At 39.9% G+C, this 23,939-nt stretch overlaps 2 protein-coding genes across 9 annotated transcripts; both read left to right on the plus strand.

Moving 5' to 3' along the window:
- Nucleotides 1-587: 587 nt before the first annotated feature.
- Nucleotides 588-9,810, plus strand: LOC117632609 (2-isopropylmalate synthase 1, chloroplastic-like). Of its 8 annotated transcripts, none has more exons than XR_004586491.1 (13): nt 588-809; nt 1,676-2,440; nt 3,712-3,925; nt 4,019-4,099; nt 5,270-5,362; nt 5,469-5,555; nt 5,735-5,835; nt 7,366-7,399; nt 7,494-7,568; nt 8,224-8,307; nt 8,480-8,532; nt 9,094-9,239; nt 9,338-9,810. XR_004586491.1 is itself a non-coding variant. In XM_034366139.1 (13 exons), the coding sequence occupies exons 2-13, from the start codon at nt 1,725-1,727 to the stop codon at nt 9,468-9,470; spliced, it is 1,902 nt and encodes a 633-aa protein (XP_034222030.1). In that variant the 5' UTR covers nt 588-809; nt 1,676-1,724; the 3' UTR covers nt 9,471-9,810. The 8 variants fall into 8 exon arrangements, 6 of the variants coding, with proteins under 6 accessions (XP_034222030.1, XP_034222033.1, XP_034222035.1 ...); XM_034366139.1 differs by having other exon boundaries at nt 8,398-8,532; nt 9,091-9,239; XM_034366142.1 differs by having other exon boundaries at nt 8,398-8,532.
- Nucleotides 9,811-11,573: 1,763 nt separating this feature from the next.
- LOC117630375 lies at nt 11,574-22,679 on the plus strand. The gene is made up of 6 exons (XM_034363109.1): nt 11,574-12,073; nt 13,740-13,796; nt 13,895-17,900; nt 19,463-19,527; nt 21,907-22,059; nt 22,208-22,679. Exons 1-6 carry the CDS (start codon nt 11,574-11,576, stop codon nt 22,677-22,679), a joined length of 5,253 nt encoding a protein of 1,750 aa, XP_034219000.1.
- The last annotated feature ends 1,260 nt before the right edge of the window (nt 22,680-23,939 follow it).

The following is a 23,939-nucleotide window of genomic DNA, read 5'->3' on the forward strand; positions in this document are numbered from 1 at the left end:
GCCAAATATCTTGAACAATAATTTGCACATTTCAAAGAGGACTTGATTATTCCCCTTTCCCGTGCATTATATTTGTTTAGTGCCCGTTTGGTATTGCTTATTTGGGGTAATAAGTGATTTTAAAAAATTTTTGAGAAGCCCAACCCGTTTGATAAACTGTGAGAAAATCACTTATTGTTAAAAATTGCTGTGAGAGAAAGCTATAAAGGAAAGCAGCTAATGAGGTGCTTTCATTTTCTGATTATGCAGAAATCAGTTTCGAAGAGGCTCTGGGTTTAATGATTATGCGGCAATCATATTCTGATTATGCATAAAATCAATACCAACAACACTTTTAACAAAATTTTTACCAAACGTCAAACTGCTTTCTCTCACAGCAAATCTGACAGCGATTATTTTCACAGCACAACAATGCCAAACTGGCCATTAGAATACCGTTTTCTTATATTAAAAAAAAACAATTTAAATCAGGTAACTTTTTCTCGGCGACAAAAAAGAGGAAAATAAATTTTAATTTTTTAATTAAGAAATTCACAGTCAAAGTGATATTCTCGACTGAAAAGGAAAAAAAAAACAAAGAATCACGGTTATTAGCCCTTTCTCCCTTTACGGATGCAGCCGCCAAATGTGGAAAAAGAAAAACCCTGAAATTCTTCTCACTCCACTGAGAATCTGAATAGCCTTCCTTCCTCAGCAGCTGAAAAAACCCTTAGACTCACAACAACAACAACAACAACCCAGTGGCTCTAAGAAACAGCACTAAAGGTCTTTTCTTCAAGGAGATTTCAGCGCTCAACTCTTCCCTACAAGTTTGTTCTTCTTCAAATTTCTCTTCTCTTCTCATAGTTGTAATGTGTAGGCATTTGGTACAATTTTAATGCATATCCTTCAATCTTCCTTTCATGTTCATTGACTGAGATTATTATATTCTGGTTTCTACTTTAGAAGATTGGGTGGTTCTTCAAATGGATAGATTCTCGTCTTTTTTGGTTCCATTAATATAGAAATGGGACCACACTCCAAACTAGCACAGCCCAACTGACCCATGTTTACACGACTCTCATTTCCGGAGTTCTCTTCCTCATCTGCTCAAGCTCCCTTTTTTTCAGTCTCTTTTTTTTGTCTTTCAAATCTCTCTTCTATTTTTCATCATCCAATAGGTATGCTTTGATTTTGTTCTTTTTATTCTCTGAACTTTTTTCCTGGTTCTTTTTTGAGGTCTGCCATTTTGTTTTTCTGCACTATTTCTTTATCTCTGGTTACTGCAATGATGTTTTCCTGGGGTTTTTGTGTCTTGTGTGTGGGTTTTGATGCGTGTAAGTCTGAGGTTGCTTTGTTTTTAATCTTCAATTTTCTTTTTGGTGTCCTGTTAAGTCCCAGCCCCCAACCCACCTTGGCTCCTCTCAAGATATTTAATTCAATGTTAAAGTATGTTTTTATAAAAATTGAAACTTTCAGCGTGTTTGCAGTTGATTTTCTGTAAGGAACACTTATGCTGGTATTTGAGCTTTATAGTTCGGTACCCTTTCATATTTGCTGACATCTGTTTTATAAAACAGAGCCATTTGATTAGTATCCTTACCGTAACCATTAGGTTGAATTCAAGTACACTTACTGCTTTAGCCACACAAACACAATCCCCACTAATTTGAATCTTTTCATTTTTTTTTCTCAGGGTTGGTTTGTCTACTCTCTCTGTCCCCGTCTCCCTCTCCCCCTTCACCATGGCAGCTGTCTGCACACACCATCAAGTCTTACCAACACCAGCCTCCATGTCCTCAATCAACATCTCCAAGAGCTCCCAAGCCCAACTTCTCTTCCGCTCACATTTGCTCAACCAAAACAAGCCCACGTTTTTAACTTCCACTCCCCATCTCCACACCACCTCTAAACCCCAGTCCAAACCCCACATTCTCTGCTCCCAAAGCACTAACCCTAAGGCTGCTCGCCGCCCTGATTACATCCCCAACCGCATCTCCGATCCCAACTATGTCCGTATCTTCGACACTACACTCCGTGATGGTGAGCAGTCCCCTGGCGCCTCCTTGACCTCCAAAGAAAAACTCGACATTGCTCGGCAGCTCGCAAAGCTTGGAGTTGACATAATTGAGGCCGGGTTCCCCGCGGCGTCCAATGATGATTTTGAGGCTGTAAAGATGATTGCGAAGGAGGTTGGGAATTCAGTTGACAAGGATGGTTATGTGCCTGTGATATGTGGGTTGTCGCGGTGCAATAAGAAAGATATTAAGAGGGCATGGGATGCCGTGGAGTGTGCCAAAAGGCCCAGGATTCATACTTTTATTGCAACCAGTGCCATTCATATGGAGCATAAGCTGAGGAAGACTAAGGAACAGGTGGTTGAGATTGCAAGGGACATGGTGAGTTATGCCAGGAGCTTGGGTTGTGATGATGTTGAGTTTAGTCCTGAAGATGCTGGGAGGTAGGTTTTTGTTTTGACTCTTTCTCTCTCTCTGTGTAATTTTGTGAATTTATGTATGGAATGCCTACTTGGTTGGTTTCTTATTAAAAGAAAAACTAGAAATTTGAGTTATCTTATAAAAGAAAACTATGAGTTACTATCTTCTGGCCTTGTATGTAAATTGTATGGTGATGCCATCATTTCTGCAATTTAGTAAATTTATAATGTATTATAGTGATGGGTTATAACCTTTAAATTACTGCAATTTATATATACAGATGCACACTATATATATTACTGTTTGTGTGCTATGTTGACACTTCAGAAATCGTGCCCGACTAATTAGTGCAAGTTTTCTTATATTTAAATGTTTTGCAAGGTTGCGTTTTATATAACTGAAGTGGGAAATGGTACCTCCTTAATCGTTCACAAAAAAATAGAAAATAAAGGCTTAGATAGTATACGTTTAGAAAATATCTACTGCAGATGTAGGAAACATGATACTGACCTTGGCATTACTGGTAAGAATTTAGGGTGGTATTGGCTGTTGGCCATAAGGTCAGAGCTTTTAATAGTTGTATCAAGATGTCATCTAATGTTTGGTGGTACCTAATGGATCAAATCTTGTTCTGTATTTACTTTACTGCTACCAATTAGAGGAGAAATGAAATTATTTCAAGTTTGAGGATGATGGCTAGTGGTTGTTGCTTGTCTGCGAGCTGACAAATTGTTTCTTGAGCTAGTGAATATTTTAATATGACCTAATAATTGATTCTCATGGAATCTATGTTACATGCTGTCACCTGTTCATAGGTTTATAAAGGCTGGTATTCTTTTAAGCATAACCATAATTTTAAATTTTTACTTTCGAAATATGTTATGTATCTGACCAGCAAGGACATCAGAGTTCAGTTGGCCTTCTTTCTTGTTTTCTGGTCAAATAATGAGAATGTGGAAAGTGTTCCGATGCTAAAGAGCAATCTGAGGGAGGACAGGCACCATTTTGAACTCCTCCATTCACTTAGGCCATATAGTTTTCTTTACTTTTGTAAAATTTGTACCTGTTCCACATATAAACTTGTCATTAATATATTCCTTTTCATATGGATATCTTACATTTAATTTCATTATATATTTTTTTATTGTGACTTGCTATGTGAACCTATTTGTCTATATCATGAATTGTAAAGTCCTTTCGGTCCTTTTAATTATCGATTTCTATTTAATCCATTTCATTTTCTTGTGTTTTTAATAATAAATGTCTTTTGTTTTCTTGGCCCAAACCCTACCAGATCCGATAGGGAATTTTTGTATCAGATTTTGGGTGAAGTCATAAAGGCTGGAGCAACAACTCTGAACATTCCTGACACTGTGGGTTATAATGTGCCAAGTGAATATAGTCAGTTGATTTCTGACATAAAATCTAATACCCCTGGAATTGAGAATGTTATCATTTCGACTCACTGCCAAAATGATCTTGGACTTTCTACTGCCAATACTATAGCGGTATTCCATATTTTGCTTATTTTTTTGGTTTTGTTTTGGTAGGCGTGTAGTTAATGAAAACATGCACTCACATCTTATGTCATCCATGTTCAGGGGGCAAGTGCAGGTGCTAGGCAACTGGAAGTAACAATCAATGGCATTGGTGAAAGGGCTGGGAATGCTTCATTAGAGGAGGTGAGGGTTTACTTCTGCAGCCACATAAGATTGCATAGTTTCAAGTTTATTTTACGCAATTTTGAATGTGAAAAAAGCAAAATTTCAGAATAAGTCTTTTTTATGAGCCTGATTTCGAATCAATCCAGTTTGATATTATGTTATCTGCAAGAAAATAACACCTCGAAGATGTTTGGCTATGAGATAAATTCTCGCCTATTCCATTGAGTTGTTTCTATTTGTGGACTGATGATCTGTTATCAGCATATCTACTTTTGCTAGTTTTTGAAATACAGCAATGCTTCAAGTCTTCAATGCATTAGAGTGTCATTTGTCATGATACCTGCTTCTGTTCCTTTATGTATTTCCAACCTCAAGCTCAAATGACTCTCTTTTTGTGTCATCTTTTCAAGGCCCTAGACTCTCTTACCTCCCTAACTTTTTTGCCACCAGATGCTTTGTGGTTTGTCTCAAATTTCTTTTTTGCCACTTTGCCTGAATTCCATGCAACCTGAAACTAAGCGTCCTGCAACCAGACAGCTATCTGAGTTGCAAGCCCTTTAAACATTTTGTACAAGCATCTACAAGTATAGAAATGATACATCAAGGATATGCTAATAACAATATTTTTCTGAGGAGATGTGTTCTGGATTCAATATTGGAAACTATGCGTTTAAATTATTTAGTCTTTTTCTATGCTAAAAGGGCTCATATTGTGACAGATCCAGTATGCATCAATCGGTGACTGAGAATATTGGAAACTTATGTTTCCATGATTTAATATTGATATTTTGGTTTCAGTTACGAAGATTCTGTTATGTATTCCGAAATATTACAGAGTTATTCATATCATATATGGATACAGTTTGGATAAGTCTTCTGAAATTTCGCTGCTACATATTTCTAGCCTCTTAGAAGTTTCCATTTGGTCACCAAACTGTATTCAGAAATTTGATGATTATTTTGATCCTTTCCCATGTGTACTGGTATCAAAACTATTGGTTCTGTGTCATTTGCATTCTTCGTTAGGAAATGAAACTGAAGCTAAAAAATTCTTTCCGAATATGGTTTTTATTTTCATTTTTCTGTATTGTTTCACTCAATTCTTAAAGCTTTCTCTGCAGGTGTTACTCTTCGCATTGTTTCTTCTTGTTTTCCTTTAAATGACATTTTTAACTGAATAACGTGCAGGTTGTCATGACCTTAGATTGCCGTGGGGATCATGTGCTTGGGGGGCTTTATACCGGGATCAATGCTCGGCATATCTATATAACAAGCAAGATGGTATCTTTTATTTTGTTTAACTTCTTTTGGAACTTCAACCTGTTATTCCTTCATTACCATAAGTCCTTTTGAATGGCATTTCTTACTCAATGTTTTGATTGTTCAGGTCGAAGAATATACTGGGTTGCATGTGCAGCCACACAAGGCTATTGTTGGAGCTAATGCTTTTGCACATGAAAGTGGTATCCATCAGGTTGCTTCATTTAAGTTCCAGCTGAAAGGATATATTCTATTTGTTGGCTTATCATTTACATTACTCATATTACTTGTTCACTCTTTTCAATTTTAAAAGTCTCTGGTAATTTCATATTTTCAGTTGGTTATACATTGAATTTGTTAATATGTATTTGTAAAAGTCTTTCTGATCTATAGGATGGAATGCTCAAGCACAAAGGTACATATGAAATTATATCTCCTGAAGATATTGGGTATGAACGGTCCAATGAAGCTGGTATTGTCCTCGGGAAACTTAGGTATAATGTCTTTTATTATGGTAATTCTAGGTTGTGGGATGAAATTTATTTGCCTGGGTGGTTTCTTGTGTTATTGAAAATGACGTGCGGAAAAATAAGAGCTCCATCCTCCTGTAGAATGATTAATAAACATTTTATTGAGGAATAATTTCTTAATTTCCGCATGCTCGGTGGCTGAGGTGTGAACTGAATCTTGAGAATTGTATTTGCAATCCCTAGCATAAGTGAACCATGGTTTGTGAAGCTGACTATCACAGTGTTATTATAGTGAGGCTGATTATAAACAGGCAATGATGTCTATATTAGAGCATCCCTCTCGGTGACTAGTTCCCTTAAGCATGTTTATAAGTGCAGAGACCAATTTAATTGTTTTTATCATGATCACACAAGAAGTTATGCTGTTATTTTTCACTTTTACATTTTCATTGTTGCACTTCCTGTAGAGCTTAATGATTTGGTTTAGATAGTCACAATTGAATTTACTAATCTTCGGCTTTTTTGTGTGTGCAGATTTGATTGTTCTTTAACTTTTGGCTTTCAAAATCATGTTCAATTTTTCTGTTTCGTTGTACTTTTTTGTTTTCAAACAAATTGTCTACCATGCACAAATGGGATGACCTAAACCTCTTGCTTCGTCTCTTCTGGTTTGTGAGTTGCAACTAGTTAGTTCTTTCAAGTTAAGTTTCCAACAAGTTAAATTTCATTCGAGTTTTTCATTTCTTTATATTCTTTTTTTTTTCTTTGCTATAAAGGGGATACGAGGCAATGCATATGCATGATTCTATACACATTCCTATCCCCCTTACATCTGTCATCTCTTTTCTCACCATCCTTTTGTTTTTTCCTTCTAGATCTTTGATTAAAGACAAAACGAAAATTGTTACCAAAAAGAGGTGCTAAGTCTTTTGGTTTTTATTTTTAATTTTTAAAAGGGACGTGGGACCTCCAACTTCCAACTACTTTTGTTTCAGTTTTCAACGACACTCAGATGAATACAATTGTATTCATAATTATTAACCTGGGGTTTGGGGACGAATCTGGCATGACAGGTAAAGATGCCACACAAACAGCCCATGCCGAACCTGTTTGGGTAGTTGCGATTTGGTAGATTGTCAAATTTGATTGTTAATCATCAAATACAAGTTTGTGGATGTAGTCTGCATGTTATTTTAAATGTTAGTTGTCATTTTATGGTAATCAACCTGACTCAATTCAAATTTAATACCCTCTTAACTTACTGTTCTTGTAATTTGTTTGGGAATGAGCTAATTAATAATCTTAAAGCCCTTACCATTTGTTCAATAAGATAATAGGCACCATTTGGATTTCCGTTGTTTGACTTTAATATGTATAATACTTCCTGATAAATAAATAAACGATGGTACTTAAGTGTTCCTTTTTTTTTCTTTTCTTTTTTTGGAATTTACTTATTTTTAAGTGTGTATTACACTTTCACTCCCTCCAAATAGTGATTTTTTTTTTTTTTTTTCTTTTGTGTTGCTTTTTTCTGTGTGTAATTTTCTTTTGTAGTGGACGCCATGCGTTGAAAAAGCGACTTGAAGAGGTACACAATGATTCTCATTTTTCGCAAGGTGTATCAATTGAATTTGGTAGTTTCTCTCCTGCATTTCCCTTATGCTCTTCTTTGGTCTTGTTAGCTTGGTTATGAACTTGCTAATGATCAACTTGAGACTATATTCTGGCGTTTCAAAGCAGTAGCCGACCAAAAAAAGGTAAATTGAAAGGTGTAATATTCTCCTTATGTATACTCCATGGGTATGATTCCCTTCTATATTAACTTGTCAAATGCTAGGATGAGAAGGCTTACCTGGGTTTCCACTGATACAATAATAAACCAAAGTGAAGCCACCCTAACCACGGTGGGTGCTGCCCATAAATTAAAATATTACCCAATATTTTGGTATATCGGCCAACAGTTTAAACATTGGTGAAACCTCAATGGAATTATAGATTTCTTTTTCTTTGCTTTTCCCCCCTGCTTATTATATCTTACGGGAACACCATTAAGACATTAACCTCGTTGGATAGGCATTTGTATTTCATTGCGGAAATAGAAAGTGAGGCTATCAGATGAGTTATTGTATCTCCTGGGTTTCTCTTTTGTTGACGTATGGTAAAAGTTTAATTTGAAGAACAAAACTCTGAAACATTCGAATCTAAAAAGAAACCATCCAGTTGATACCATCTGCAAATTCACGTATGATTATGGGTCGAACCAAAACAAAATACTTTTTCTTAGATGATCCATTTTTTACTTATGCAAAACAGAATGAACACCGGAACATGTCTATATTTGAACATATTTATATTTTTGTTTTGGTTCTGATATTCTTGTTTGCACTCTGATTTTAATTGTTTGTGTCACAGAGAGTAACCGATGCAGATCTCAGAGCATTGGTGTCAGATGAAGTTTTTCAGCCAGAAGTTGTCTGGAAGCTTCATGATTTACAGGTTTGTCAAGATAGTTTTCAACCTTGTTCATTTTCTGATCCTCTAAAGTTTTAAGAAATGATTTCCAATTTACCTGGATTGGATTCTCAGGTTACCTGTGGAACTCTTGGTCTTTCCACGGCAACTGTTAAATTAATCGATGCTGATGGGAGAGAACATGTGGCATGTGCAGTTGGAACAGGTCCAGTGGATTCAGCTTACAAGGCTGTTGATCTCATTGTAAAGGTGCGATAAGAAAATCTGCAACTTTCAATTATATTTACATTTGCATTTGACACTTGTACTGGTTTTAGGTTAGATTCACTTAATATTGTTAGGGTATTTATTGTATTTAGCGTCTTTAGGGTTTCTGGGTTTCCCTTTTTAAAGTATTATATTTTTTTCATCATGTAGTTGTTTTTGTAGTATGTAGCCTTCTTTCTTTCATCAATTGAATAAGAGTCATAGTTTGCAATCAGTTTTCTTCTTTTTCTTTAATTTGTTAAGTGGTAGTTGGTAAGAGTCTTACCATAAGACTAATAATAATGGAACCCTGGGAATCTATAGTGTGCTGTTGAAGGCTATTTTCAGAGTTGACATGCATGCTCCGATGAGTTTATTGTGTTCATAGGATTTATGTCAACTAAGATGAATGATGGATGATGACCATTGTACTACTTTTTGTTTGAAATTTTTTTAATTTTTTTCTTTTTCTTTTTTTGTTGGGAAAATGTCATACTGTTCTTTATGATGGAAACATCATTATTTGCATGTGTTGTAAGAAGTTGGCTTCTCCCTCTGTAGCAGGAACCGGTAATACTCCTTGAGTACTCTATGAATGCGGTCACAGAAGGAATTGATGCAATAGCAACTACTCGTGTTCTGATCCGAGGGGAAAACAGTAATATAACTACTCATGCTTTCACCGGAGAAACAGTTCAACGGACATTCAGGTGGGGTGTCTAAAAGTTTGTTTGTTTTCAAGTTTGCATATTTTCATCTACTTGCATGTTAACAGTATGGAAATCTCTATTTTGTCTTCTGGTGCCAGTGGAATTGGGGCAGGAATGGATATTGTTGTGTCTAGTGTGAAGGCCTACGTTGGCGCATTGAATAAGATGTTAGGTTTTAAGGGAAGCTCCCCGACAAAGGTTCCCGTAGAACGAACCAGAGTGTCTGCATGAAATGGGGTGGAGCAATTCGCATGCGATATATAAGCACGCAAATCATTATTCCGTTTGATTTCTTGCTTTTTGTACAAAGGTGTCGAGAAATTTAGGGACGACCCAGATTGGCTCTCTTGTGTATGCACAAGTTTTGGAAATGGAATTGTTCATAACCTGTAATTGAATTTTGGTTTCACTTTATTATGAATTTTATTTTAGTTCGAATGATACTGTTAGCTCAAACTGCGCTTCCCCAAGAGGATGCCAAACTGCAATATTTTCGCATGTGTATGTTGAGAGTGTTATTGTGCGGCTGAAAAAGCCGAAGTAGAAAGTCTGATTAAGGGCCAGTTTGGCATTGCTGTGCTGTTAAAATAATTGCTGTCAGAAAGCAATGTGCCTTTCTAGGTATCTAGATAAGGCACACCAAGGCAAATTCATTTGCAGCGAGACTGTACTATCGTAATGCTAGCGAAAAAATTAGGGACTTCCTAGTTTGTTTCCATGAAATAGTTCCACACTTCTTTTTTTGGTTTTTCAATCTGGCACATTACACTCTCGAAACTCTCCTGACTGACTATTGATTGGATAGTGTATGTCTAAGATTTATCAGACTTATAGAATCTCTCTCTACCTCTATCCCCTCCTTTTTATGTGCTTCCGTGGAAATATCTCATGATTTAGAATTGGATCAAGTGCATGTAAGTATAGTTTCCGTTTGTTACTGCGGCCTGCTATGCCAATATGCTTGAAATCATTGTCAGCCATAGCCTAAACTCTGCAGATTTGGTAACTAGGCGACAATGAGTTCATGCTCATGCCAGACAGATTATACTTGATTTTAATCTTCACCGTTCAAATGCAGATATCAATAAAAAGGAATGATTCTCAGCTCTGTAACGAAAGATGAAGGTTTTTTTTCTGGTCCTAGGAGAGAGAGAGAGAGAGAGAGAGAGAGAGAGAGAGAGAGAGAGAGAGAGGTATGCGTGCGAAAGAATAGAGATTAGAGGGCCAAGTAAAAAAGGATACTATCAAGAAAAGAGATTACGTTTCCAAGAAAAAAGGAAGGAGAGAGAATTATTTTATTTTCTTTTTATGGGAGAGAATTATTTTATTTTATTTGTCATGTCTGATTTAATCTCAACCATTAAAAGTGGAGTAATCTAATGACCCAAAAATTGTGTCAAAACTTGTGTTAAAAATATGGTGCCACGGATCCGCCCCCTATATATATATATACTTCAACTTAAGCTAATAATATTATTGTTGATACAATTATTAGTTTAAAAAATTGCAATATAAGTATGATGTTTCCAGTAAACTTTTTTCGTTGAAGTGACTTTGTGAATCAATATTTGCAATTGCATAAAAGTTATGCATGAATTTATCCTATGCATGCAATTAGTAATTGCATGTAGGTTGACAATGATATGTTGTAGTTTATGTGAAATTGCATCGATGTATATGCAATAGTACATAGTTTATGTCGACCCCCTGTATCCAGTTACACGCGTATAATTGCTTGGTTGAATACAATATGACTCCTCGGTCCATGCTTTAGGGTTTAGCATTGCAATTCATGATGAAATGAACTACATCCTTTACTCAAGGAATGAGGGAAGTTTGTTCATAGAGTAATATCCACTGTTAAACTTGAAGATATATGTTTCATGGTAATCATTTTATTAGTCTCCCAATTTTGACCGAATTTGCATTTGTCAATTTTCAAAATGGTACCCACAACTTTAGTTTCGTTTGGATTACTAGTCCCACTGTTACTTCAGTCAATTTTTTCTTTAAATTTAGGGGTAGATGAGTCTTTTCAGGTTGGTTTTATTATCCCTCTTCTGCAACTTGCATTCCCTCTAAAATAGACTTTCGCAGAGTCAGACTTTTTACCCACCATTTTTTAAGACCAAATTAGATGGCTCTCTAACTAAAGAAACTCTCACTCAAGAGAAGGCTTTCTAAATGGGATGCAAAAAAGGATCAACTTGTTTTGAGGATGAGGAAATTGAGAAGTCACTATGATCATCCTTCCCTCAGCCATACACCAGTCATGGCCTTTCTTTTCCTCTTTTTCAGCAATTAAACAAACCCACACCACTGCCTTCCGTTCCGATGTTACTACATCAGGGTGTTTGTATCCTCTTGATCAGAAATAGTATACCTTCACCGTATAACTATAAGGATAACAAGGAACGCCCCTCTGTGTTCTTAACCATTGTTGTTCTCTGTGATTTCAGAGGGGAAGATGAAACCAGAAACTTCACCCCTCTGTGTCCATTGTTGCTAGTTTTGTGGCTATCTGTGCGAGTTCCAGATTTCTACCTGAACTCGTCTTTGTGTGCTTCCCTTCTCTTCTCAACCACCAGAATGACATCCCTTGACGTCTTGGAGGACGAGCTGATGATGGAAGAAAGGTCGATACGTTTTGATGATTCCCTCGATCTTGAGGAGAATATTGAAAACAAAATCACTCTTGTGGGTCTTCTCATTGCTGACCATGAACCCACCCAGGGCATTGTTAAAGATGTGCTACGAGCAATCTGGACAAACATGGGGCAGGTCAAAGTTTTGAAGGCAAAGGAAAACGTTTATTCTATCACAGAATTGTCAAGGTTTGGGGAATCCCTTGACAATTCTTTATTTGAAGGAGCTCCTTCATTCAAAAAATCCCACTGCGGTTTTTCTTATGGAAACAAAGCAGAGCAGCCACAGTATAAAGAACTTGAGGAGACAGTGTGGCTTTCATAAGGGATTGAGTGTTGATCCTATTGGAAGAGCAGGTGGTCTCTGCATTTGGTGGAAATTGAATTCTTAGATGTAACAAAGAATTGGATTGATGCAGTGGTAAAGGTGCCTTCTGATTCTTTTTATGGAAGATGCACGTGGGTTTACGGTACTCCATACAACAGTGAGAAAAGTGGAGTTTTGGGAGACTTTGAAAGCCTGGGGGCGTAAAGATCACATTCCCTGGATGGTTATGGGTGATTTGAACGAAGTTTCTTGGCAACATGAAAAAGGAGGAGGAAATGGTTGGAATTTTTCCCGCAGAAGATTCTTAATTGAATTTATGAACTCTTGTAATTTGATGGATTTGGGGTTTAAAGGTCAAAGTTTCACGTGGGAAAGTCCTTAACAGGACGTTCATTGCTCTGATTCCTAAAGTCCAAGTGCCAGAGAACACCAATCAGTTTAGGCCAATCGGCCTATGCAACAACTCTTACAAGATTGTGGCTAAAGTCATTGCAAACAGACTGAAAACGATTCTCCCTGACATCATTTCCTGAAAACCAGAATGCCTTTGTGCCAGAGAGGCAAATTCAAGACAATATTCTCATGGCACATGAAACCTTTCATTATTTGAAATTAAGGAATTCAGGGGGCGTACATGAGGCGGGTTTAAAGATCGACATGAACAAGGCTTATGATCGGATTGAGAGGGATTTTCTAGAGGCTGTAATGATTAAAATGGGCTTTGCTAGAGTATGGATAGACCTCATCATGAACTGCATTTCTACAGTTTCCTTTGCGGTTATTATCAATGGCCAACCTGGTTAATTCTTCAAACCAACCCGTGGCCTAAGACAAGGGGATCCGCTTTCCCCTTACCTGTTCTTGCTAGTTAGTGAAGCCCTCTCGAGAAATTTGTCTAGTGCTGTCCATAATGGAGAGATCAAGGGCGTTCGTATCGCACGTAGATGCCTAATGATTTCTCATCTATTTTCGCCGACAACGCTTTGTTCTTTGTGAAAGCTGAAGCTCAAAACTGTATGAAGCTAAAAGAGAAGCTGGACAAATACTGCTAGCCTCGGGTCAGTGCATCAGTTCTCCAAAGTCCAACATTTTTTTCTCTCCCAACACTCCAGTGGAAACTAGACGTGATATTTGTGTTCTTTTGAATATTAACGGAGTTGACAACCCTGGAACTTATCTGGGCCTTCCAACAATCTGGGGAATATCCAAAAATGCAGCTTTAGGCTACATCAAAGAGCGGATCTGATGTAGAACAGATGGCAGATTTTATCGCGGTTGAGCTACAAAAAGGACGTAGCGGGAATTTGCAGATTTGTTGTCCGAGCTCCGATTAGGACGCAAAATACCATTTCGAAAAAGGAACGACGCCACGAGTCAAACTCACAGTGTACGATGGATTTTGGCATTCTGAGGTCGTTTGGCCTTCCAAAACTGCATTCAAAGTTTCGTAGTTAATTCTCCGAATAAATTCTGTTTTTCAGTTTCGGAGTTACGTAGTTAAGTCTCCGAATTAATTCTGTTTTTCAGTTTTAATGTAATAACTCCCCTAGCAGTTCAGGGGTTGAGAGTTGTGTATTTAGACAGGTTTGTCTAACGTTTCTGATTATCTCAGATTTTAATAAAATTACCCCAAGAGAATTCTTCTTAATTTCTGGTGGAATCCAGATTTCTTGTTACTCAAGGTTTCGCTTGAAACCTTTGTTGCTTGTGCTGCGTCAAGTGGTATCAGAGCGGGTCTCTCCCGTCTCGGTATTCTTGTCTTGTCTTATCATGGGTGATCGAGAAGCTGATGTCCCAGCCCCAATTACTCGAGCGGATCTGGACGCTCAAAACCAACGGATCGACAACCTAACCAACCAATTTGGGGAGATGCGAGAATTGTTGTTGCAAGCTCTTGGTGGCAACAATAGAAGAAGTGGCAGAGATGACGAAAGAAGAGAAGGCAGGGAAGACAATCGAAGAGAAGGTAGAGATGGCGAGAGAAGAGATAATAGGAGGCAACATATTCCGGATAGCGAGTCAGAGTCAGAAGAAGAACTTGAGGAACCACCACCACCGGCTAATAATCGTCGTAATCGTAATTACGAAAATTTTGGCGATTATCGGATTAAAGCCGAAATCCCTAACTTTTGGGGAAATCTGAAGATTGAAGACTTCTTGGATTGGCTTGTAGAAGTGGAGAGGTTTTTCGATATTATGGAGGTTCCTGAGCATAAAATGGTGAAGATGGTAGCTTTCCGTCTAAAAGCTACAGCGGCTGTATGGTGGGATCAATTGCAAAATTCAAGGCAGAGGCAAGGAAAGCAGCGGGTTCGTACATGGCGGAAGATGAAGTCGCTTATGATGGAACGATTCTTGCCCACAGATTATGAGCAGATTCTATACCGTATGTATCTAGGTTGTGCGCAAGGCAACCGTTCGGTTTCTGAATATACCGAAGAATTCATGCGTTTGGCAGAGCGAAACCATTTGACCGAGACTGACAATCAAAAGGTCGCGAGGTATAACAATGGGCTGAAGATTTCCATCCAAGAAAAAATTGGTATGCAGAATATATGGACTTTGCAAGAGGCGATTAACATGGCGATGAAAGCTGAACTGTTGGAGAAGGAGAAGCGCCAACCCAACTTCCGCAGGAACACGACGGAAGCCTCTGAATATGCTACTGGTGCTTCTAGTGGCTCCGGAGATAAGGGGAAAGTGCAGCAGCAACCTGGAGGAACGACGAAACCAGCGACAACTGTCCAAAACAAAAACTTTAACGAAAGCAGCAGCCGGACTTTCAACAGAGGGCAGTCCCGAAACCAATCCCAGAATCCGTATGCTAAGCCCATGACGGACATATGTTACCGTTGCCAAAAACCAGGGCATCGTTCTAATGTTTGTCCAGAGCGGAAGCAGGCTAACTTTATCGAGGAGGTCGATGAAGATGAGGAAAAAGATGAAGTCGGGGAAGATGATTATGCAGGGGCTGAATTTGCAATTGAGGAAGGAATGGAGAGGATTACCTTGGTTTTGCAGAGAGTTCTTTTGGCACCAAAGGAGGAAGGGCAGCGTCATAGTATTTTTCGTTCCCTCTGCTCAATCAAAAACAAGGTGTGTGATGTGATCGTCGACAATGGAAGTTGCGAGAATTTCGTGTCAAAGAAATTGGTGGAGCATTTGCAGCTATCAACGGAGCCACATGTCAGCCCTTACTCACTAGGTTGGGTTAAAAAAGGCCCTTCGGTTCGTGTTGCTGAGACTTGCCGTGTGCCACTGTCCATTGGTAAGCATTACAGCGATGATGTATTATGTGATGTTATTGACATGGATGCATGCCATATTTTATTAGGGCGACCTTGGCAATTTGATGTGGATGCGACTTACAAGGGACGAGATAATGTAATTCTGTTTTCTTGGAACAACCGAAAAATTGCAATGGCAACTACAAAGCCCTCAAAACAATCTGTTGAGCCCAAGACGAGGAGTTCTAGTTTCCTAACCCTAATTAGCAGCGAGCAGGAGTTGAACGAGGCTGTCAAAGAGGCGGAGTATTTTTGTCCCTTGGTGTTGAAGGGGTTGTTGAAGCTTGGCAAAGGAGAAAGTGACATTCCACAAGACGTGCAGCAGATTTTGTCACAGTTTCAGGAACTACTTTCTGAAAAATTGCCAAACGAGCTGCCACCTATGCGGGACATACAACACCGAATTGACTTGGTGCCTGGAGCTAGCCTTCCGAATCTGCCTCATTATCGGAAGAGCCCCAAGGAGAATGACATCCTAAGAGAGCAGATTGAAGAATTACTGCAGAAGGGATTTATCAGGGAGAGTTTGAGTCCCTGCGCAGTTCCCGTTTTGCTGGTTTCGAATAAAGACAAGACTTGGCGAATGTGTGTTGATAGCCGAGCAATCAACAAGATAACAGTCAAGTACAGGTTTCCCATTCCACGGTTGGAGGATATGCTGGATGTTCTTAGCGGCTCAAGGGTGTTTTCCAAGATAGATTTGCGAAGCGGTTACCACCAGATTCGCATCAGACCTGGCGACGAATGGAAAACAGCGTTCAAGAGCAAGGACGGATTATTTGAATGGTTGGTGATGCCATTCGGATTGTCAAATGCGCCTAGCACTTTCATGAGACTCATGAATCAGGTTCTTCGACCATTTATTGGCTCTTTTGTCGTAGTTTATTTCGATGACATTTTAATTTACAGTACCACAAAAGAAGAACATCTTGTGCATTTGAGACAAGTTTTAGATGTTTTGAGAGAAAATAAACTGTATGTGAACCTAAAAAAATGTACTTTCTGCACAAATAAGCTACTGTTCTTGGGTTTTGTTGTTGGTGAGAATGGTATCCAGGTAGATGACAAGAAGATCAAGGCAATCCTTGACTGGCCAGCTCCAAAAACAGTTTCTGAAGTTCGAAGTTTCCATGGTTTGGCCACCTTTTACAGAAGATTTGTGAGGCATTTCAGCTCCATCGCTGCACCTATCACAGAGTGTTTGAAGAAGGGCCGGTTCAGCTGGGGAGAGGAGCAAGAGAGAAGCTTTGCAGATATAAAAGAAAAGCTTTGCACCGCGCCGGTTCTAGCCCTTCCAAACTTTGAGAAAGTTTTCGAAGTTGAATGTGATGCCAGCGGTGTGGGAGTCGGAGCTGTGCTTTCACAAGACAAGCGGCCAGTTGCGTTCTTCTCTAAAAAGTTGAGCGATGCACGTCAAAAGTGGAGTACTTATGACCAAGAGTTCTATGCGGTTGTTCGAGCTTTGAAGCAATGGGAGCACTATCTTATCCAGAAGGAATTTGTTTTGTTTACAGATCATCAAGCGTTGAAGTATATTAACAGCCAGAAAAATATTGATAAAATGCATGCTAGATGGGTGACTTTTTTGCAGAAATTTTCGTTCGTTATCAAGCATACTTCCGGCAAGACAAATCGTGTGGCGGATGCGCTGAGTAGAAGAGCTTCATTGTTAATCACGCTGACTCAAGAAGTTGTGGGGTTTGAATGTCTGAAGGAATTATATGAAGGTGATGATGATTTCCGGGAAATTTGGACTAAGTGCACCAATCAAGAGTCGATGGCAGATTACTTTCTTAATGAAGGTTATTTGTTCAAAGGCAACCAGTTGTGTATTCCAGTTTCCTCTTTAAGGGAGAAGCTCATTCGGGACTTGCATGGTGGAGGGTTGAGTGGCCACCTAGGCCGTGATAAAACAATTGCAGGGATGGAGGAGAGATTTTACTGGCCACAACTCAAACGAGATGTTGGAACTATTGTGCGCAAGTGCTACACTTGTCAAACTTCGAAGGGGCAGGTACAAAACACTGGATTATATATGCCATTACCAGTTCCTAACGATATTTGGCAGGATCTTGCTATGGATTTTGTCCTCGGTTTGCCCCGAACACAAAGGGGAGTGGACTCTGTATTTGTGGTGGTTGATCGGTTCTCAAAAATGGCGCATTTCATAGCCTGCAAAAAGACTGCTGATGCATCAAATATAGCCAAACTGTTTTTCAGGGAGGTTGTTCGCTTGCATGGGGTTCCTACATCCATTACATCAGATCGTGACACCAAGTTCTTGAGCCATTTTTGGATCACTTTGTGGAGGCTGTTTGGGACTACTTTGAATCGTAGCAGCACTGCCCATCCCCAGACTGATGGCCAGACTGAGGTTACAAACCGGACATTGGGCAATATGGTACGAAGCGTCTGTGGAGAGAAGCCAAAACAATGGGATTATGCACTACCGCATGTGGAGTTTGCATATAACAGTGCAGTCCATAGTGTAATAACTCAAACCAAAATATCTAAAAAGAAAGAAAATATCTAAAAAGTAAGGAAAATATCTTTTAGCAAAAAGACAAGTTTGCCCTCGCATATTTTAATAGGGGAAAATTTGACTTTTTAATCGAAAAAGAATTTGGGAATTCCGCTTACGCCATTGCGTAGAGCGCGGCGAAACGAGTTCGTAGACACGGAGTAGACCCGAAGCGGAGCTGTAACGAAGAAGATATGGTCTAAATACCACGAAGGGCAAAATGGTAATTTGATCAAAAAGTCAGATTTTTATTTCCCTCTCTCTCTTCTCCCCCGTCAGTTCTTCTCTCTCTCCTCTCTTCCTCTCCTGTCGCACCTAGCAGTGCGACTGTTCGACTTCCAAGCGACGGCCTGGCCACCACAGGCCGAGCCGATCTCCGGCAAGGGTACCGTCGGGTCCGCCTCCCTCTCGCCGTCAAAACCTGACCGACCTCCACCCTTGGGCCGCCCTGAGCTGATCGGAAAACCACGTTTTCCGACGGAGGTTCGTCCGAGTCCACCCGATTTTCCAGCTCGAATTTCTCCTTCTTTCCTCCACCAAATCGATCGAGTAAGGTATGGTTTCTCAGCTATTTTTCGTGTTCTAGCTGATGGGTGTATGGGTTTCGATCAATTTTAGCTCTAAAGGGATCAATTTTCGACTTGAATTCTGGCCGAAACTTTGGCCGCCCAAAACTACTGTTTCCGGTCACTTTTTGGGGTATGTCCAAGAACAAAAGTGACTCCAAATAGGGTGTTTTACTTAGGGTAGGAGTTTGGAGTTTTGGTTCCGAGATTTTTCGGCCACCCGAAATCGCTTAAGACACCCAAATTTGCCCGCTCGTGCTGGGGCGCGTGGGCGAGGGTGGTGAAGTAATTCTGTGCAGTTTTGTGACCCTTGTGTCGTCACGAGCGCGTAGGATTTCACGGATCTCGATTCAGAGTCCGTTTGCGCCTCGAACGGATTTTCCATATCGCCCGATCTGTGGGTGCAGTGTCGTCAAATAATCAGATCGCGCTGAATTTCGGATATGTCGGTCTACATGACTTCAGGATCGTGTAGGATTCGACGGATTGTGCATCGGAGTCCCGGATACTCTGAAATCGCGAACCCTGGGGCTAGGGTTTGGATTTTAAACGATAATGCGATTTTGGCCAATCCGACCGTCCGTTTTGGACCAAACTCGCAGAACATGGTTCCCTCTCTGTAAGGAACCTTCAGGGAAGCCCAGATTGGCCATCGGATATCGTGGACCCACGGGGTCCCGGCTCGGCCGATCTGGCAGTTTATCGCTTAGCTGAGCGTCGGACCTTCCAAAACTGGTCCAAATGTCTAAAAAGCTAAATGTGGGCTCATGAGTAACTTGGATTGGAATGCACGTATTTCTAGGAGCCGGGGGCAGGGTGTTTAATTTAATTCTTTTTATTCAGTAAATTATTGATTTATTATTTATGGATAACCAGGCACCAGAGGTCCGGTCAACCCGCAGCCGGGACCTTCGAAGGGTAAAATTAGCTTGGGACCATCTGTGAGTGGACTTTCTTTCATGAATTATTTTATATAAATAAGTTTTTATAAATGAGTTTATATTGATTTTATATAAATCAGTTTTTATAAATGAGTTTAGTTGAATAAAGTTCTTTATTTGATCTTGAGTAAGTTTTATTATGGTTCCGAACATGATTAGCACAGTAATAATTCCACAGTTTTGTGCTGCTTACTTACATATGCTAAATAGTTATAGAAAACAGAGTTTGAGGCTTATGGCAGATGAAATAGCAACACAATTTGAGATTTCAGTTATAAATCAGATTTTTCTAAAGGAATTTGTTTTAAAACAACCTCGTAAATGCCCATTTCCTTAGTGATTACCGAGTTGGACCGATGTCTCTGGACATCAGTCATTCAATTATGTCGGTGCCTTGCCTTTCCTACAGTTTGGGGCCTTCGGGCCGTGAAGTGCCGAGAGACTTTGACTCGGCGGGAGCTTGGTGTAGAAAGTAAGGATTGCGGCTCGGCTGACTTTATGTCCCCGAGACCTGCCGGGATTGCGGATCAGGCTGACTACGGTCCCCTGCATCCTGCCAGAGCGACTCGAGTTGACTTGGTGTCATCGAGGAATCTGCCGGCGGGACAGGCTGATCATAATCCCCTGATTTCGCCAGTTTGCGGCTCGGGTAGACTGCGTGGCGCCCGAGACCTGCCAGGGAATTGACGGATATGACAGGGGTACAAATAGGTGGTATTTTCAAAGGATTTTGAGTTTTCTTTATTTAATTATGATTTCCAGTTATTTTATATCAGCTTCTCTGATTTTTCAGGCATTGATACATTTATATAGTTTTGTTCGGTTATGCAAGGTTTGAGTACAGTGCTTTTATACAAGTTTGATTTCAATGTTTTATACAAGCTTTGATTTCAGTGCTTTTGAGCGAAATTTATCGAGCTTGAATATGATTTACATAGAATGCCTTGAGTTTAGTATGCTTTAAATGGAGAGTACGTATTCAGTTTTATTTAACAATTTTTATAATGGGGGTTATCATGGTTATAAAGTTGTTTCTAAGAACCTTATTTTTGTCCACTCACATTTTTTTCAACCTGTTTTTCGCCCTCAGGCCGTAGAAGTGCGCGGGATCCACCACCGGGGCCATTCAAAGCTTCCGTGACACCACGTAAGGTAGAGCTTCGTAGAAAATCCTTGGAACCCTGAAAAATTTAGAAAATGCTCTGATATCTAGTTGAAACTGAGAAACTAGAGTTGAGATTGGCTATTTGAGATATTCTGGCGGTTGGTGTGAATTTTATTAATTGTTTAACAGGTGGAAAATTTTGGGATTGGTCAAAATACAGGGGAGACTCTGCCGAAATTTCGGCAAAACTCTAAGGAAAATCTGAAAAGAATTTGAGACAAGAAGGGTAAAAAGGTCTTTTGTGCCCGACATTCGCCAGGTGTTGGACACGCACAGGACTTGACTAGAATTCCAAAGTGGAAATTGGGTCGGGTCCTGTCAATTTGGTATCAGAGCATAGGTTTATACTTCCTGTAAACTTCGCACCTTGTGCACCACGGTTTCTTTTCAAATTGGGCCCAAATGGTGGTGGTATCCGTAGGAAAATTAGACAGATATCTCGACGTAAGGGGATGAAATTTTCAAGTCAGACAGGAACTGCACCGGTATCTGAACCGGCAGAGAAATCCTTTGTTAGAGGCTCGCTAGGAGCTGTACCTACTGTACTTAGTAAACAAGGAGACCCTAACGTATAGTAGACCTTGGAGCCATTAATTCCGACTTTAATAGAGATTGAATAGCCCAGAAGTCCACCCGTGAGATAGGTGGACCAAGTAAAAAGAAGTAAGAGCTATAAATTGGGATAACAGTGGTACCTAGTAGTAAAAGAGGATTAAGTTGAAGGAATATAGCAGGTCATAGAGATCCTGGTTGTTCCACAGAAAAATAAAGTTTTGGCAGGATTTGGATAAGAAGTGATATTAAAATCCTTTGACTCGTACGGGGCAAGCATTTTGAAGCAGAATATGATAGTCAGTCCTATCTATAAGTCTACAGAAAGTGTGGATGCAGTCGTTTTTGTAGCAGAATAGAGGATAACGGCTGGATCAAAATATGAGAAAAAGGTTTCACGTATAGTTTTCTACTCATAAAGACAGGGAAGTAAGAGGTAGTACCTAGTTGTGATAAGGTTAAAAGCCTCCATTCAAGGTATAGTGATCAGTTAGTAGTTAGTCAATTTTGAGACCGTGGTGATGTCTGCCCCAGCCAGATAATGGGCAGACCATGGGGTGCACTTTATGCACAGTATTTGGAGATAGGTGACATTAATCAGGAAGAGTTTAAGAGAGATACTACAGTGGTGATCACAGTTTTCAATCATTGAATGGCCGCAGGCTTGGAGGCCATCGATCTGGAGTTAGTTTCAGTAGAGATACCAGCCAGGATGATGATATTGCAAATTGTTCTGGGGCCGGTGTAGCCAGGAGTATTGAGAGACAAGTGTTGATAGACTCTAACAGGAGAAGTTGCCTAATGTGCCAGATGTGGTAGGTACCGTTCTGGGCCCTGCCAGTGAAAATTGGGTCGGGTCCTGTCACATAGTGCAACTGGGAAGTCTCCATTTTCCAGTGTTTATATTGCTATACCTAACCATGTTGTAGATTTGGTGAAACTGCCTAGAGGCTAGCAAACCAGTGTGGCAGCGAAAAATTTGGCTGATGAAGTAGTAGCCGTTCGAGATGAAGTCAAGCAGAAACTTGAGCAAACTAATGCTAAGTACAAAGCTGCTGCAGGTAGGCATAGACGAGTTAAAGTGTTTCAAGAAGGCGATTCTGTGATGATATTTCTGAGGAAGGAGAGGTTTCCAGTTGGCACATATAGCAAGCTTAAACCAAAAAAATATGGTCCTTACAAAGTGCTCAAACGGATCAATGATAATGCCTATGTTATTGAGTTATCGGATTCCATGGGAATTTCCAATATTTTTAATGTTGCAGATTTATATGAGTTCCGTGAAGATGAGGTCCTTTATCCAGATCATAACTCGGGGTCGAGTTCTTCAGAGGTGGAGGGGACTAATGTAGAACAGATGGCAGATTTTATCGCGGTTGAGCTAGAAAAAGGACGTAGCGGGAATTTGCAGATTTGTTGCCCGAGCTCCGATTAGGACGCAAAATACCATTTCGGAAAGGGAACGACGCCACGAGTCAAACTCACAGATTTGCTATGTGTACGATGGATTTTGGCATTCTGAGGTCGTTTGGCCTTCCAAAGCTGCATTCAAAGTTTCGTAGTTAATTCTCCGAATAAATTCTGTTTTTCAGTTTCGTAGTTACGTAGTTAAGTCTACGAATTAATTCTGTTTTTCAGTTTTAATGTAATAACTCCCCTAGCAGTTCAGGGGTTGAGAGATGTGTATTTAGACAGGTTTGTCTGACGTTTTTGAATATCTCATATTTTAATAAAATTACCCCAAGAGAATCCCTCTTAATTTCTGGTGGAATCCAGATTTCTTGTCACTCAAGGTTTCGCTTGAAACCTTTGTTGCTTGTGCTGCGTCAGGATCCGGAAAAAAATCTGGGAAAGAAGTTCTTTTAAAAGCTGTAGCAACTGCTGTGCCAGCTTTTCCTATGGCTTGTTTTCGATTCCCTGAAGGTACCTGTAATCAAATCAACAGTGCCTTGGCTTCTTTTTGGTGGGGCAATAATGAGGAGAACGCTGGAATTCATTGGAAATCCTGGAAAAAATTATGCTTGGCTAAGAAAGTGGGAGGTTTGGGGTTTCGTGATTTGTCCAACTTCAATTTAGCTCTTCTTGCCAAGCAAAGTTGGAGAATTATTTTGAACCCTCAAGCTGCTTGGGTTAAGATCTTGAAGGCGCGTTATTTCCCTACGACTGATTTTCTTCATGCAACAAAGGATTCTCGCCCTTCATGGGCATGGGTCAGCCTTCTTGAGGGAAGAAATGCAATGATGAAAGAAGCACCCTTTCCAAATTTTTAGCGGCGCAAACACGAATATATGGAACGACGTCTGGATCCCTTCTTGTGAGCCAGGACCTGTGCAAACTTTGTTGCCAATCCCTCATCAAGCCCCTCAATTAATGGACAAATGGAACCACACCTGGAAGCTGGATAGTATCTCCACCTTCATTAACAATGACTTTTTACAGAGCATCAGATGCATCCCAATTGGTCACTCTTCCAGACCGGATCGCCTTGTTTGGCCATGGAACTCAAGTGGCTCGTATACTGTCAAGTCGGGGTACCACTGTTTTCATGCTAGACAAAATACCGACATTGCAAGCCATAATCACACCTCTCGTATTGTCTCAGAAAGGGTTTGGAAGACCATATGGAAGGTGGAGACTCTCCCAAAAATAAAACTTTTCATTTGGAGAGCTCTCTATCTGGATCCATCTCAACCAA

Source organism: Prunus dulcis, chromosome 6 (assembly GCF_902201215.1).
Source record: "Prunus dulcis chromosome 6, ALMONDv2, whole genome shotgun sequence".
NCBI lineage: Eukaryota > Viridiplantae > Streptophyta > Magnoliopsida > Rosales > Rosaceae > Prunus > Prunus dulcis.

Excerpts from the sequence above, each read along its gene's own strand:
- LOC117630375 (XM_034363109.1), top strand. The coding sequence starts at position 11,574 with ATGTTACTACATCAGGGTGTTTGTATCCTCTTGATCAGAAATAGTATA. Across the intron at positions 13,797-13,894 it reads AGAGTTGTGTATTTAGACAG|GTTTCGCTTGAAACCTTTGT; the intron begins GTTTGTCTAACG and ends TTGTTACTCAAG. Across the intron at positions 17,901-19,462 it reads ACCGGACATTGGGCAATATG|GCACCAGAGGTCCGGTCAAC; the intron begins GTACGAAGCGTC and ends ATGGATAACCAG.
- LOC117632609 (XM_034366139.1), top strand. The coding sequence starts at position 1,725 with ATGGCAGCTGTCTGCACACACCATCAAGTCTTACCAACACCAGCCTCC. Across the intron at positions 5,556-5,734 it reads ATGAAAGTGGTATCCATCAG|GATGGAATGCTCAAGCACAA; the intron begins GTTGCTTCATTT and ends TCTGATCTATAG. Across the intron at positions 8,533-9,090 it reads CTGTTGATCTCATTGTAAAG|CAGGAACCGGTAATACTCCT; the intron begins GTGCGATAAGAA and ends CTCCCTCTGTAG.